The following is an 18,174-nucleotide window of genomic DNA, read 5'->3' on the forward strand; positions in this document are numbered from 1 at the left end:
TCAGCACTGAGAAACCAAGTTGTATAGCAATGCTCCGTTCTTAGAATAAAAAACGTCTATGAATAAGGGGGTAATTCCATAAAACAAATGTTTTAACTTGGTTTTGCGAATTGTAATAAAGATGGAGGTAGGATTTTGATACATTCATTTTTTAATTCAACAAATTTTTGCTAACAATTCCATGCGGAAATAAACATTGTACATACACTTGGTACAGGCTAGTACTGTTAATAATATTAAATGTTAAAACTAAGACTGGCCTATCCGTGTACTTTTCATAGAAATAATGTTTAGCTAATCACTTGTATTATCTTCGAACAAAATAAAAAAAAAATAGAATAATATAATAAGTGGCACTTAAGCATAGCCTCTTACGATAAATTTGAAAATGCACTTATAAGTGACATATTTTGTGAATACACTTATAATAGATGTGTCTATAATAAATGCGGATATAATTTATATTATCAAATATCTTATCCAAATTTTATCGGTACGTTACAATAATTAACCGGCGCCATATCATTGTCAGTTCGCATCGTACTCGTCTTTCAAACGGACGCCATGGCACATTCCTCTCTTTACGTTATTGCGTGTTTCATCCTCGCTTTAAATTCTGCGAGCGGTCAGCTCAGCACTGTCAATGGCAGGATCAAAATTACCGTCGGAACCACTGCTGGCTGCGGCGACACAGTCAGATTCATCAACGACCAGCTTGTCCCAGCTTACAACCAGTACGGCAACTTCTTGGACCTAGAATTCGTGCCATGGGGCAGAACTACAAGAAATCCAGACGGATCTTTCACTTGTCAGTTCGGAGTGAACGACTGCTGGGCGAACAGGCTTCACAGATGCGCCCTAAACATGCTGAGAGGTAACCAGACAGCTCAAATTAATTATATGGAATGCGAATTCACGTCACCTTTCCCTGCTTTTCGCCAAGGAAGCTACGCCTGCGCACAGGCATCTGGACTGCGGCTCATTGAGGTGGATAACTGTGTTGCTTATGGTTCAGCTGAGCTGGATCGCGCGGCGGAAGAAGCGGCCAGACTGCCAATGCAAGTGATAAACTTCGTTCCTTCGATCTCGTTCAATAATCAGAATAACGTCGAGCTCCACAACCAGGCGAGGATCAGACTGCCAAGCATGGTGTGCTTCGCTTTAGCCGATGATCCCACCACAGGCGTAGGTAGTTGCACGATTTAATTTATTTTAAAAATACCAAACTTTTATCTTACATTAAACGTTATATTCATACAATTTGTTTTAATTATGACTGTATATAGTTCTTTTTATAGGCTCTGGATAACATTAGAACGTAATTATGCACAAGGTTTTAATATTTAATAATATCTGTGTAATTGATAGAAAGTGAACATATTATTTTATGGTTTTTCTAAATAGAAGAACATAATATTTTTCACATACGCACCTTTACGCCTTTTATCCCTCAAGGGGTGCCAACCCATGTCTTCCTACTGACGCAACTGATGCCCCCCCTTTTTTCTGCATATTCCGTCCCATGATATGATTAGGGGCGACCCTATCACGATACCGGGCACAAATTCCAGACTCCGGGGTTGTACTGAGTAGAAAAATCCAATACCACTTTGCCCGATCCGGGGATCGCACCTTTAACACCAGCACTGCAGTCGTACCGGGATACAGCTACGCCATTGAGGCAGTTAATTTTAAAGTTAGGTTAATACTGAATTCTACACCAGTATTTTAACTTGGTTCTGACATTTGCGATATATTAGGGGTAAGTATTATGATATTAATATATTATGAGTTGATGTCTTTATTTATTTGATAAAATTCTGTTTGCTGTCCATCCCTGTGAAACTTTTCGAAATAAACGTAGCATTGTACACTTTTGTAGGTTAGAGATAATATACCATGATAAACCAGGAACTTGGTCTATCTGTCTATTTTTCATGGAAATCTGTTAAGCCGATCACTTCTATTAGGTAAACTTCGATCAAATTTCCAAATTAATATATGTAGGATAAAGCGCACTTAAGTCTATGTTTAAGTGCCATTTTCAGAGCCTCTGATATTATAAAAAAAAACGCACTTATAAGTGACATATTTTATGAATGCACTTATAATAAATTCGTAATATATGCGGATTTTATCTATATTATCAAACATCGTAACCACATTTATTGGCATGTTAAGATAATCGACCGGCGCTATATCAATGTAATAACGTTCTAGTTTGCATCGTACTCGAGTCCCAAACGGACGCCATGGTTCACTACTCCTTTTACGTTATTTCGTGTTTCATCCTCGGTTTAAATTCTGCGAGTGGTCAGCTCAGCACTGTCAACGGCAGGATCAAAATTACAGTTGTAACCACATCTGCCTGCAGCGATACCTTTAGATTCATCAACGACCAGCTTGTCCCAGCTTACAACCAGTACGGCAATTTCTTGGACCTAGAATTCGTGCCATGGGGCAGAACTACAAGAAATCCAGACGGATCTTTCACTTGTCAGTTCGGAGAGAACGACTGCTGGGCGAACAGGCTTCACAGATGCGCCCTGAACATGCTGAGAGGTAACCAGACAGCTCAAATGAACTACATGGATTGCGAGTTCACGTTACCTCTCCCTGGTTTCACGCAAGGGACCTACGCCTGCGCACAGGCATCTGGACTGCGGCTCATTGAGGTGGATAACTGCGTTGCTTATGGTTCAGCTGAGCTGGATCGCGCGGCGGAAGAAGCGGCCAAACTGCCGATGCAAGCAATTAACTTCGTTCCTGCGATCTCGTTCAATAACCAGAACAGCATCGATCTTAACAACCAGGCGAGGTCCAGGCTGTCCAGCATGATCTGTTTCGCTTTAGCCAACGATCCCATCACAGGCGTAGTTAGCTGCACGATTTAATTATTTCTTTTATTTCTAACTTTAATCATGTATTAAACATTTTATACATAAACTTTGTTTTATTTATCACAGTATACAGGTCGTTCTAGTATTTGGATACTATTAGAAAATAATTATAATTAGTGCATAGTCGTTAGTTATGTAATAATATATAATAATATCAGCCCTGTATTGTATGCTGTCCCAATACTGGGCACGGGCCTGCTCTACTACTGAGAGGGATAAGGCCTTAGTCCACCACGCATGCCTAGTGCGGATTGGTAGACTTCACACACCCTCAAAATTCCTATAGTGAACTTCTCAGGTATGAAGGTTTCCTCACGATGTTTTCCTTCACCGTTAATCAAGCGACAATTCACAAAGAATACACACATAATTTTTACTAAAGTCAGAGGTGTGTACCCTTGGGATTTAAACCTGCGGACATTCGTCTCAGCAATGCGTTCCACAACCAACTAGGCTATCGCCGTTTTTCGTTCGTTATTAGTTATAATACCCCTTTACATAAAAACTGAACATATAAAATTCAATAAAGATAAAATCTGAGCATTAGTGAACGTTACAACTGTTACAAGTCAGCCATTAATTACTTTCGTAACTGTAAAATTGAAGTCCAGTGTTCAATCGTCGATTTGAGAAGTTTTATCTTGGTTGGCCCCGCGCTCCGGGGTTTCAGGGTTTCACAGCTAAATGCCCAACTTTCGCCGCCTTTTAATCGTCGAACTTGTACAATTGGACAATCGTCGAGCAGAGATATGGCTAATAGCTGTGTAATTTGAAGCGATAAGCTCGCTATAATGATAGGATTTAGCTATACGTAACATTTATGTTCTTGCTTATCTTTATATAAGTTGTAATGTTTGTATCGTTTTTCATATTTAATGTCGTTTCTTTGAGTGTTTCCTTCATAAATTTAAAGTTAAATTAAGCGAAGTAAATTACTTGATAATGATATTGTCTCTATTTAAATTACCGTTGCAGGATATAAAAACAATTAAAATCTGATATTCTAAAGTAATGCCTATCGTATTTTTTTTAAACTCGTTTAAAAGACAAATCAAAACGCCAAAGTAACATCGTTGGAGGATTTCATTCGGGTAATTTAATCATGTTAGTATTTTTAATGCTCATTATTATTCTATTTTTAAACGTGATTCCCCGTGTTCTAATTTTGAAAACAATTGGTTAATTGCTTGATATTGTAACTAAATTATTCCATAGATAAAATTGTTTGATAAATTGATAATGGTAGTTTAAAAATATTTTCCGATTTTATACCAATGATTGGAATTATAATAATCTTCATTTAACTTTATATATTCATGTTAATATTTATTATTTTATAAGTAACGTTATGATTAATATTTATTTATTACTAGCTTTTGCCCGCGGCTCCGCCCGCGTTATAAAGTTTTTCAGGCTAAAGTTTTCCGTTATAAAAGTAGTAGTTTCCCGGGAGCCTATGTTCTTCCCAGGGTCTCAAACTGTCTCCATACCAAATTTCATCTTAATACGTTGCGTAGTTTTTGAGTTTAATACGTTCAGGCAGACAGATGCAGCGGGGGACTTTTGTTTTATAATATATTTTTTAGAACTTTTTAAGTGAAACATTCCCGTCATACATCATTGTTGCATAACTTTAACCGTTTACGCAGCGCAGGCAACGGAAGCTCTCAAAACTCATAATTTTCCCCGGTTTTGCAACATGTTTCATTACTGCTCCGCTCCTATTGGTCATAGCGTGATGATATATAACTTTGAGCACTCCACAAACAAAGTACCTACTATTCAACACAAAAATATTTTTTCAGTTTGAATCGGTAGTTCCTGAGATTAGACATTACTGCTCCGCTCCTATTGAATATAGCGTGATGATATATAGCCTATAGCACTCCACGAACAAAGGGCTATCCAACGTAAAAGAATTTTTCAGTTTGGACCGGTAGTTCCTGAGATTAGCCATTACTGCCTCGCTCCTATTGGGTATAGCGTGATGATATATAGCCTATAGCACTCCACGAACAAAGGGCTATCCAACGCAAAAAGAATTTTTCAGTTTGGACCGGTAGTTCCTGAGATTAACCATTACTGCCCCGCTCCTATTGGGTATAGCGTGATGATATATAGCCTATAGCACTCCACGAACAAAGGGCTATCCAACGCAAAAAGAATTTTTCAGTTTGGACCGGTAGTTTCTGAGATTAGCGCGTTCAAACAAACAAACAAACAAACAAACAAACAAACAAACAAACAAACAAACAAACAAACAAACAAACTCTTCAGCTTTATATAATAGTATAGATTTTAGATTTGTTCGCATCATTTTTAATTGATTATCATTCATAAATAGAAAACTAAAAGACAAATACGAATTTCGAACATTCAATACTGTATTTGTTTATTTAGAACAGCCAGTGATTGTTACAATAAGGACTGGAACTTAACATTATCTTAAACAAAATTAAAAGTAAATCCTGTTAATGGCAGAAACAGCTACCAAATGAGAAAATTATTTACATAAATTATTGAATCGTATTTATTAAAACAAATATAATGAATAACATGAGTAATTAAATGTCATTAGTCATGTTAATAATATATTTAGGGATAAGTCTAGATTTTGTTTAAGATCATATTTAATTTATCGTATTTTTTCTTCTAGAGCATATAATAATAATAATATTATGTATTCTTTTTATTTATTTTTATACGGGTACAATAGAATCACTCCAATGCATCTTATGGTAAGTAGAGGGTCAAAATAGATAGTCGACTGGCGAGAGATGATTACCTCTCGTCAGTCGACATAATTATGCCAGCATGTTTGCTACCGGATATATACATGCTGATCCCGGAACGCAGAACACGTGGGCTGCTATGGTGGCTTTATAAGTCTTGTATGCGGTGGTCGCTAACTGGCGGATCTAAATGACTTACTACCAGCATATCTACATCGTCTATAATTATTTATTCTAGTATCTTGCTCGGTACCTCTATAGCATTTCCCTGTTAAAAATTACTTCGTCGGATAAATAGTAACATTCAGTAGTAGTATAGTAGTTTTTTGAACGAATTTTAAATATTAGGTTAAGTAGATTTCGTTTAATATGTGCGAGAAAGGAATGTTTGTTTAGTCAGTTGAATCTTTTTTAAATCCTGCATGAAATTGTTAGCTGCCATCTTGAAAATTTTACAAGCTGGCAACACTAATTAATTTCACATTGTCTCTGGTTTGAAAGCAATTTTATACGCTAAAGTTACTCCACTACACCTGATGGTAAGTGGAGGTCCAATAGAATGGCGACTGACGAGAGATGATCCCTCGGCAGTCGACACAATTACACAAATATATATTTTTTTAATTACAGAGTATAAATTATAATTATACAAAAAGGATGCATATAATAATGTTAACAGTGCTAAATTCAAACTCCGATAAAAGTTAGCACAACATTACAATTTGAAACACTAAATTACAAATAGAGTAAATATCTTCTACCAATATTCTTTAAATATCTCTAGTTCTAAATATGAAAAACTCTATCACAACAATAGTCGTATTATTTATATGAATAACCCAACAAAGAATGAGTGTCTATAAAATTATCTTCAACAGACTTTCCGTTTAAATTCAGCATCGCACAAACAAATTACCATTTAGAACCCATTCTGTGCAATTAACTTCAATACTGTACAACTAATATGCTGTTAATTTGCTAACCTGCGATATCATTTGCTATTTTGTCTGTGTTTTCGTTGATGTTTTGCAAACGATCGCAGTAACTACCTTGTCAGTGCAATATACAGACATTATGAGAGTGACGTCACGTTATGTTTAATTTAGGGTACATTTGCCAGAGTTGTTTATTCGGGCTTTATTTTCAAAATGACTGGAGTCAGTTGCAGTATTTGTTAAATTTTTATTATGTTCTGTTTAATTAAGTATATTGTGTTATTCGTGATTTGATTATAAATAATTTGCAAAATGTTTTAGCTTGACAATTATGGGGATCTGGGTGCAATTTCCAGATCGCGCAAGTAAGGAAAATTAAATTTTTACTTTCCATAAAATACCTTGAAATTGACCGGGATTGGAATTGGTTGCTGATATATCGACATGCATAAAAGGTGCGAGTGTGTGTGTGTGTGTTTGTGTGTGTAATAGTAGTAACGTTTTATCTTAGTGTGCGTAGATAAACTAGAATAATATCAATTTATTAAAATCTCAACATAATCCTAGATTAGATATTATAAGAATTAATTCTGAATGACTGCCTCGGTGGCATAGTTGTATTGCATGTCCGGTACAATAGCGCTCTGAGGTCCTGGGTTCGAATCCCGGGTCGGGCAAAGTGATATTTGGGTTTTTCTACTCAGTATCAGCCCGGAGTCTGGAATTTGTGCCCGATATGGCGATAGGCTCGCCCCCTATCACATCATGGGACGGAATATACTTGGCGAAAAGTGGGTGCCCTAGTTGCGCCTCTGCATACCCCTTCGGGGATAAATGCGTGATGTTATGTATGTATGTATGTATGTAAGAATTAATTCCTTTTTAAACTTTATGGTAGGCGTTATCCAGGTACGTACCAAATATATACAATACAATACCAGTATAATGTCCCCACTATTACAAAACATTTAAAATTGAGGATATATCTTTTTTCCGCTTAGAACCGCAAACGTTCCAATGAGTCAAATAATAGTAGATTCCATCCACTTATAAACACCGATGATGCCAGAAAGCACCTTAGATGTGGAACTAGACTTAAAAAGACTACTCAAATTTAGCTTGATCAGAGCTCCAAAAATTTAGATTTATAAAAAGCCATGAAAACCTAAACACGATATAAGTCTCAAATTGATAAAGTATAGTCCATTAAATTGCAACATCATGTACACCCCAAACATTATTCTGTTACAGACGGCCGCATGAGCCAATAATGCTCGGCCATTAAACGATTGAAAAATGTCATTGCGCACTTCGCAGCGCCATATTGCCTCTGTTTGGGCGCATACTTATGCAAGTGGGGTTTGGTAACGTCTCATGATAAGTGTGGGATTTGTTTCGCCTCATCACTACATATTATAAAACAAAGTCGCTTTCTCTGTCCCTATGTCCCTTTGTATGCTTAAATCTTTCAAACTACGCAACGGATTTTGATGCGGTTTTTTTAATAGATAGAGTGATTCAAGAGGAAGGTTTATATGTATAATAACATCCATTAAATAGTGGAGAAATACTGTTATTTTGTTATGTTATACCCGTGCGAAGCCAGAGCGGGCCGCTATTTTTTTATATACAACGTTCACAGTTTTTCTGTAGTGTATTTAGTATCAGCATTGCACCGCGAAGCCGGGGCGGGTCGCTAGTTAATTATATGCGTTAGATTTCGTTGTATGAATTTGTGAATGTTACGTTTTCTTTGAAAATTTATTTTAGATATCATTTTGTGGTATCCCATGGATTAAACAAAATGTTTTAAGCGTTATTTTTGACGCTGTTTTTCCGCTTGGAAGACGAATTGGTTTGACTTGTTAGGAAGCTAGAAACGTGAATGTTCCATAAAAATAAAACAAATTATTTTTTATACGAGTGTGGCATTGTGACCCTACTGTACTTACCTGATGATAAAGGGTTCCAATAGAATGTCGACTGAGGAGAAATGATTAGCCCTCGACAGTCGGCACAATTATGCCGGCCTGTTGCCTGTTGGAACCGGTTACATACAGTCTGATCCCAGAACGCGACACATTTACGTGGACCACTATGGCGGATTTTAACACCTTGTGTACGCTGGTCGCTATCCGGGCGGATATTAATTATAACCTACCAGCAAAACATAGTAACAATGGTACAACGGATCGGCTAATACAGAATCCAATTGGTCTACCAATTGGTTGTTCGAAGCATCCTTTATGTACATATAACCACGTCATTACCTTATTTATCCGGTTAATAAACACGAATTACCAAAGTTATAACCGCTGTCGGACACGGTATAGCCGGTAACAGAACGTTACCGCGTAAGCTCCCGTATTAGCTGGTCAGTTATGTAAATTACTAACTCGCTGGACGGTTGTAATATGCCCGCCATGTTTATTGTGTTGCCGTATGAATATTGTAACAAATATGAAATATATTTTTAGATGCATTTAGCAATTTTTGCAGTTTTTCCTGAATAAAATTTACCTAATCTGTTAGGTTTATAGTTGGAATGTGTAGTTTTGTTCGATGAATGGTAATAAATTAATATACAATGCGAACCAATTTGTAAAGTTGCTTATAAAGTAATTCATATTAACATGAGTTAAATGTATATTATTATAATTAAAATCGTTGGGTATTAAGTATAAAATCAAAAAATATTTTTAAATTACCATAATCATTTTATCATTTTTTTTTATCTATGGAATAAGCCATTCACAATATCAGGCAATTAAAAAAATATTTTCAAAAATAGAACGCGGACAATCGCGTTTAAAAATAGAATAATAATGAGCAATAAAAATCCTTACATGATTAAATTACCCGAATGAAATCCTCCAACGGTGTTTCCTCGGCGTTATGATGTCATTCCAACTAGGTTTAAAAAATAAACACGATAGGCACCGGCTTGGCTGTATAATAATATCATCCCTGTATTAGATACTGTCCCACTGCTGGGCACTGGCCTCCTTTACTACTGAGAAGGATTAGGCCTTACTCCACCACCCTGGCCTAGTGCGAAATGATAGACTTCATACACCCTCGAAATTCCTATAAAGAACTTCTTAGGCATGCAGTTTTCCTCATGATGTTTTCGTTAAAGCTAGCTATAATTCAAAAATAATACACACATAGTTTTATAAGTGTGCCTTTGAGTTTTAAAACTGCGGACATTTGTCTCGGCAGTCCGTTCCACAACCAACTACCCCCTTGTTACTACCAGGGGTAATCCGACATCTATGGGCGACGGTCACCACTTACCATCAGGTAGGCCATACGCCGTGCACGTAATAATAAACCCTTTAATAGGTAAGTATTACCGCGAATGCAATTTATGCAATAATTTGATGAGTACGCTATACTAGGTTAATACAGCGTATTAGTCGTAACTTCAGGTTCAGACCGCTTATTATGTAAATCGCTGGTCACTAGCTTTGTAATTTTTGCCGTTATTGGATGACTAATGAGGAAAGTTGTTCAGGATATTGTGATATTAAATTATCACCAAAGATACTATATCAGCTAATAAAATTGTAGTGTATCCGGTCTTCAGGATATATGATTTATTGTATTAGGTTTGTAGTAATACTATAAGTATAGGTAGGTAGAGGTTCAGCGAATTCGGAAGCACTCTCGACCCCTAGGAACCGTTTCACGTGCGCAGGCGCAGGCTTGCGCCGGTTTTAGTAGGTATGACGGCATTGACTCAGGACACATTTAGCTGACATCTGGGTTGGAAGATGAGTACGACATAACCATTTTTCAACTTTCCAGGTTCAAGAATGGCATTCATAAGATGTATATTATTGCGGGAAAAAAAAATATAACAACAGAGTATGCTAATGTACCAGAGGGTGCCAACATCCAAGGAAAATATTTACTATAATCAATATTATTAGATTGTTTACGCCAATGTCAGCCATTGAAATAAAACGACTTTACGTTTTTGTATCATGATAATTTTACTTGGGGTTTGAGTTCGCTTCGTCACCGTGAAGGATGCAAACTTTGTAACGTCGTGAAAAAATTAAACAAATGATCGTGACAAAGCCATCAAGTATCTTGTTCATTCTAGCACACATCAAGGATATTGTATCCTCGAAGGGGTATGCGGAGCCACAACCAGGGCACTCACTTTTCACCAAGCGTGTTCCGTCCCATGATGTAATAGGGGGCGAGCCTATCGCCATATCGGGCACAAATTCCAGACTCCGAACTGATACTGAGCAGAAAAACCCAAATATAACTTTGCCTGGTATTCGAACCCAGGACCGCAGAGCACATACAGTGTACAACTACGCCACCGAGGTAATCTTTAAGTCAAGCATTCAGAATGAAATTTAATAATATACTTTATGTTATACTAGATTGCTTTAGCTAATTAATATTTTTTTATACTGTAACCGACTTTTCTTTTAATGCAGCAATTATATAATAATTTTATAAGAGTCATGCATGCCTTTAACCTGTATGATTACGTTGTACCTTATTATTTGAAAGTCATGTTTAAAATGATTGTTGTAATTTATACGGTTGGTTTGGTAAATAAAGAAAAATAAAATAAACTATCTTAAATTAAATTTAGTCTATAACTTATACAAAAAAGCGGCGATAGCCTAGTTGGGTGTGGAACGGACTGCCAAGACAAATGTCCGCATGTTCAAATGCTCAAGGGCACACACCTCGGACTTTTCTAAAAGTCATGTGTGTATTCTTTGTGAATTTATCGTTCGCTTTAACGGTGAAGGAAAACAACGTGAGGAAATCTACACATCTGAGAAGTTCTCTATAGGAATTTTGAACATGTGTGAAGTCTATCAATCCGCACTAGGCCAGCGTGGTGGACTAAACTAATCCCTCTCAGTAGTAGAGGAGGCCCGTGCTCAGCAGTGGGCAAGCATATAATACAGGGCTGCTATTATTATTATTATTATTATGTAACTATTTAGACCATACAATATATATTCTTACGTACATTTTGTGTAAAAAAATTAAAAAATCTTTTGAAAAATATTCACGTTATAAATCCACTCCATTCACCAAATGTGACAGCTCAAATAGCTCAAACATTACACACCCCTCAAATCCCGAGCGAATGCGAATATGTTAATGTAATAAACAAAAATGACCTCTTTAAAATGCATCATTCCCTTTATGCAGTCGGGAGACGTCACGGGAGCGATAAAAAGAACTTCCCGAAAACATGAATTTTTATTAAGACCCGCACTTAAGGCGAGAACGTCAAACTTACGGACGTAGGCAGATGAATTTTCTTAAAACATAACTGAGCAAGGTACTTACTTTGAATTTCTTTGCGGTTCCGCAGGGGATTTTGTCATGTACTGATTTATGATATGTTATAGTGCATAGTATATGTGTAGCGATTTCGATTCTGGGAAATCTTGATTCGCAAATCTATACATAAGAAACAAAGTCCCCTTTTCTCTCTGTCTGTTTTTTATCGATTTTCTCAAAATCTACTAAACGGATTTTTATGAAGGTATGAAGTTAGTTGAAGACCGTGGGAAGGTTGTAGGCTACTTTTATTCCTCAAAACTACTTCAGGCGGACGAAGCCGCGAGCATAAGCTAGTATATATATAAATATAATATATCCAAGGTGTGCTACAGCGTCTGAGTAGATAACTGCTCTGTTTGTTTCTACTGCAAAACTTTTTGTTATCTCATTTCTACTTTGCTTCACTATATAGCTCGTATAATTTCGTTTCATTTTGAGACCTAATAATATATAGTAATGGTTTATTTTCCTTATGCGAATGTTATTTTCAGGGTATTTTTTCACGTATCCACGTGCCAATATTAATCAGGTCTTGTATTAGATTTTATCGATCGTTCAGATACTGTAGGCGGCGACCACTTCATAAATATATCTGTAATTATACCGATGGACTATAGGCATTACCGACGCCAAAATAATTTATCTTGATTAGATAAATTAAAGAATTATCATTTTTTTTATTATTTTTATCTAAATCCGTCTGTATCAGCTGGTAGACATAGCAGTGGTTTAGAATGTTTATAAGTATCTTTAAATAGTATAATAGTTTCTTCTAGAAAAAAATGTATAGATCAATTTTTAATTGTACATGTATTGTGATCGTAATACTGACTTTAGACACCATATTTGTATCGTTTACACACACACATTCGTCTATTTATTTTTATAAGTAGTGAGACAGTTGTTGTTTGTATAATAGAAAAGAGAAGTCATAAATGACGTCGACCTGTTATAGCATGGGAGTGCAAGTGAGATAGCGAGATGTTTTCATGGCGATACTATTCTTCTTCACTGTAATTAAAAAAAGAATTTCTAGCTCTCTTTGGTATCGTCGCTATATAAATATTTCTTGTTGACTAAATGATCGTATGTGCAATTTAATTTGCCAAATAATGGATTAACGTTGCATTATATGGTAATGTATATAAATTGTGTGTGTTGGTTCGTCTTTAATTTTGTAGCTACGGAGCTTGATCTATATGATATTTGAATATAATATAATCCGTAGACCAGAGACTGACATGGGCTGCATTTAATAACCTGAAATCCATGGTTCCTAAAAAAACATCATACAAACAACAGCTAGATAATTATATTATTATTTTCGAACGACAATGTTTATTTGATTTTTAAACGACAAAGTACAAAGATAAAAATTAAATTAATCTTAAATATTGGAATTACCTGTTATCTTTTCAGTTCAGATAGCTTATTTAAATACCTGATAACAATTTTATTCAGAGCATAATTTTACAAAAATGTATTCTAATTAAAATTTTAGTAAAGTATTAAACCATAGCAATTTTTTTTTTAATCTTTATTTAAGGAGCTTGGTCGTTATTTCACGACTATGTCGCTCCGTACGTCCACTTTTATCCATGCCTACTATTTTATTTTATAAAATCAAAATATTTTTTTAATAAGCCTTTAGCCTCTTCCGATACTGGAATGGACAAAAAGCTATTTATGCTGCCCACATTAAAGCTCAAAGTATGAGGCCCACTCCGCACACACTCCGACAAAACATGAATTAAGTCATCTCTTATTCCACAGTCAGAGCAGTTTGGGGAGTTTGACGCCTGCATAAGATGCTTAAACATATAGCAATTATAGATCTTAAATATATCAAGATGTGTAACGTTTACATTGAAATTGATACAAGCCGTCATAGTGGCCCATGAAAGCATGTAGCGTTCGAGTTTCAGCCTTTGTATACACAGATACATATACCGGTTCAGAGAGTCTGGCATAATTGTGTCGACTGACGATGCATAATCGTGTTCAGTCAACACTCGATCTTGACCTCATTCCGCTCACCATCAGGTGCGGAGGTGACTGCCGTGACCTTAAAGAAAAATATCAAATCGCCACTCCCCCACGGAACCCTACAGAATGGTAACAGCAAAGTCAAGACGTACCAAGTTCACTGGAAGTAGGCGGTTGAATAATTGAAAAAGTGTGGTCTACAAGTCCGCCGCGCCGATCGATACATACCTGATTATCACTTGCAAATTATAAACATTGGGAATAAATAGCTTATTGTAATAGGTCTCACTCTTATCATATCATGGGACGGAACGCAAGTGACGACAAGTGGTTGCCCTGGATATATCTCTGCCTACCCATTTGGAGATAAAAGCGTGATGAGTTTTTTGCTTTGTGTTGTAACAGAACCTGTCACATAATCGAAGTTTCTTGGGATCTTTTTTATTCAGTAGAATGTAAGTACCATAGTTTTTGTGTCTGGGCTAGGTCTGGGTTGTGGAGTAAACGGTCCTTGATTTGATTTTCAAGTCAGTAAATACTGTGTGGTGGCTTCCGTCCGATTAGCTCTCAGGCGGGGTAGGTTGTAGTAAATCTTAAAAACTAACCTATTTAAAAATAGTTTATGTTTACTTTAATAAAAAGACTGCGGTATGGAAAAGAGGGAGAGAAAAAAAGAAGAGAAAAGCTAAAGTTCTACAACCTCTAAACAGTAAGTACAATTCCACCTGCATGTAACATCTCAGAAGACATTAACACCCGAACTGGGCGTATAATTGAAAAATATTGGATATTAAAATTCCTACCCCAGTCTTAAAGATAGGAACCGTCTAATTAAATTTCCGTTTTAGGCAATAAAGCGCTCACCACGTGGTATTTTATTACCACATTTTGGGACTTGATCAAAATTTATTGTTATCTGTGAATTATTAAATTGTTTTCGTTGTGGAAGGTGAAATTAGATTTTTTTGCTGACTGTTGAGTAATTGGGTGGATTAAGGGCCACGTTCCGACTATTTACAAAGATGACTTTTTTTTCTACTTTTTTTTTTCTTTTCTCACTTTATCATGTACTGTAGTCTTTACCCTAAACTGATTGAAAAGAGCAACACCAGAGTTTCTTGCCCGTTCTTCTCTGGTGAAAACTGCTTTCCGAACTGGTGGTAGAGTTAATATTGATGGAATCTAAATAATGTATAACATTTTACAGATTCAAATAAATCATTTCATTTCGATGATTTCGTTGTAAGGATTACTGAGTTACGAAGTTTGTCATTAATGTTTTATACCGACTTGCCTATGTCCAAAAATGTTTCGATTTGCAGGATTAGGTTTTAAGGAATGCTTCGATGGGAAAGAATAAGTTATTTTTAAGAACCCTGCATTGTCTACGTTCACATTCAAGATATTTATCCCCGAAGGGATAGGCAGAGGTGCAACTAGTGCATCTACTTTTCTCCGTGTGTATTCCGTGACAACCTCAGCGGAGTGGGTGATATGCTTCCGCACTGTGGTCTCGAGTTCGAATCTCGGGACAGTATCACCCTGGTGTCTGAAATTTGTGCCCAATTTGGCGATAGGCTTACCCCGTCCACATCATAGGTCGGAATTATTAATAATATAAATAAATGAAATAAACAAGCAGCAGTGGTAGTATGATGGATTGTTCACATTTGTATAACAATAAGGTGATAGTGATTGGAGCATCGAGTATTGTTTTACGTGGACTGATAAATTACAAAAATATGTAAAATTTTGATTAAAAGACATGAGTTTATTGTCTTGACTTGCACCTCTGTCTACTTCTTCAAGGAAGGGTATTGTGTATATTAGTGGCATTGTATCTAAGGCTCAATCGGTTTCCCTATTTTGAGTATTAATAAATGTATGCCTAAAAACTGCTGGTGGTAGGACATATATTATATCCACCCGGATAGCGACCGCGTAAGTGTGTCGCGTTGCGGGATCAGTCTGTGTATATCTGGGTCCAAAACGCTGGCTTAAACATAACTGGGGCTTAGATAAGTGCGATGTAACATTTTGATTTAAAACAACATCAAATTTAGTGTAAAAGGAAGAATTGGTATTATCAGTTCCACAAATTATAAAGAAGTTTAATAAAACTTCAACTAATAACCGAACGCACAATTTTTTGTTTTAAGAGCTTAATGTCAGAACTAAATCTAAAGCTTTGTTTATATCGAAATACAAGTATAGTTGTAGTCAAAATTTACATCGAATTACTAAACAAATCCACTTTAACAATAACGACATAATTACAATATTCTAAATAGAAATTAAAGCGAAAAATTTCCAGAAATTTTCAAAACGTCCTTCAAACATTTACATTTTAATAAGTCAGCATGAAAATAAAGTTTCAATAAAAACACGCCGCGAACGCCTGAAAGCTGATAAAACTTAGCTATCGATTTTGACAGGCCGAGTACGTTTCGACCTGTCTATAAAGATTATTATCGCGTGAAATGTTTTTGCTACTGTCAGAATTGTGAAATATTTAATAAATTATAAGTACATTATGCAAGGAATTTTGAGCGATTTTAAATGTAACTATGACTGGGGCAGATCTATGTTCAGCAGTGAATATTATGTGGTAGGTGATGATTACACTTGTGACGTAACATGTCTATAACAAACATCTCGCCAGAGACAATCATTTCCCAGAAAGCCTATGTAAAGTTACAACCCTCCTAGAATATGGTATAGCAAACACGACACGAACGTTCGTGATATTTAATTGTAACGATTGTTATTGATCGGTAGACCAACGCTTAAGTCACATGGTAGTCTCTCGACCAATCACAATGAAACGACATGTACTCTCGTGTCGTTTTTGCCACAATCTAAGGGGGCAAGTAAGTTTTGCATTTCGATTGCTCAGTTTTATTACTATTGTCTTAATATAGTTACCTGTAGGACCGTGCATTGCACTTACGATTTTCTTGGCATTTCGTTGGTATACACTGTCGTTTAAGCATGACCAAATCATCAGTTGTTACTTAGGTAACCTACCATTAAAGAAACCGGTAGCAATAAAGGAAGATAGAGGCAATAACTAAAAGCTAAGATGGAGACATCCCCGTTCTACAATAGTTCAATTAACTTTTAAAAGTCTTTTCAAGTACGCTATAGAAAGAATATAAAAGACGGCTGCATTTAACTGTTGCCTTCTTCGTTGCTCATAATAAGAATTCAGAGTGCAAGTATACTGTAATGAGAAATTTCGTACACAAACATAAATATATCTTAAGTACTTATGCAAGTTTTGAAATATTAAACATCAACTGTAGAAAAGTTGAATTTTACTTCGATCTTTAGACGAAATATTCTGATCTTTAGAGAAAGGTATATAAGCGATATATTTGCTTGAAGTATGAGAGTATTTTTGTGAGTAAATAAAAAAATTAGTGCTATATCATAAATATTACAAACTGCAGAGGACTTCTGGCATCACAAAAGCCTAAATCAGGAACAAATATGTGCCAATCACATTTTTCTCATTCAATCGAATTCACGACCTTTCGGCTCACCAGTGTCCATTCAAGTTATAAAAATAGTAGACTAGACAACCAGTCGTCTCTTCTAGATAAAACATTTTAATAAAACTCTCAGCAAAATTACATGCAAATAAAACGGACATAGCTTTATGAAAGATCGCAATAAACGAGATGAACAATTCATCTTTATTAGAATAGTAATAGTGGATCATATAGTCTAGATGCTCGTGCCTCAGTAATGTCGCCGTAATACATTCCAATAAGCAATATCTTCCAAACGGGCGACTTTTGGGTTATTTGTTGTTTTATTTATATACTAGCTTCCGCTCGCAGCTTCGCCCGCGTGGATTTCGGACTTCAAAAATGGAGGGGGTGCTCAATTTGTCGGGATGTTTTTTTAATGTATGGTGGTATGCAGGTGGTCCGATTGTCCGGTCAGGGTCTGATGATGGGATCCTGGTGAAATCGAAGGAATCTTATAGCATGATTCAGTATTCACACGTAATGGCTTATTATTAGTGTATTTCATGTATAACTTTGGTGTTTCTATACCGATTTCTATGATTCTTTTTTATGAAATATTTAATAATGTTAATTTTTTAATTAGGGATGACTGAGAGTGTTATAAACGTAAGAGTAGACAAATATAATAAGAATGCTTCGAACTGCTAAGCTATCGGGAGTTACACGTGTTATTGTGAGTCAACCATAAAAGATAGACATATGCTGTCGTGGGATATATTTTACATAATTTTAAGGAGAACATTTCCGTCAT

At 36.0% G+C, this 18,174-nt stretch overlaps 2 protein-coding genes across 2 annotated transcripts; both read left to right on the forward strand.

Moving 5' to 3' along the window:
- Positions 1–522: 522 nt before the first annotated feature.
- Positions 523–1,257, forward strand: LOC115446180 (GILT-like protein 1). Its single transcript, XM_030172746.2, has one exon. It carries the CDS (start codon positions 565–567, stop codon positions 1,204–1,206), a length of 642 nt encoding a protein of 213 aa, XP_030028606.1. The 5' UTR covers positions 523–564; the 3' UTR covers positions 1,207–1,257.
- Positions 1,258–2,203: 946 nt separating this feature from the next.
- Positions 2,204–2,946, forward strand: LOC115446181 (GILT-like protein 1). Its single transcript, XM_030172747.2, has one exon. It carries the CDS (start codon positions 2,253–2,255, stop codon positions 2,892–2,894), a length of 642 nt encoding a protein of 213 aa, XP_030028607.2. The 5' UTR covers positions 2,204–2,252; the 3' UTR covers positions 2,895–2,946.
- Positions 2,947–18,174: the final 15,228 nt, after the last annotated feature.

The sequence above is a fragment of the Manduca sexta genome, chromosome 19, assembly GCF_014839805.1.
Source record: "Manduca sexta isolate Smith_Timp_Sample1 chromosome 19, JHU_Msex_v1.0, whole genome shotgun sequence".
In the NCBI taxonomy this organism is placed as follows: Eukaryota; Metazoa; Arthropoda; class Insecta; order Lepidoptera; family Sphingidae; genus Manduca; species Manduca sexta.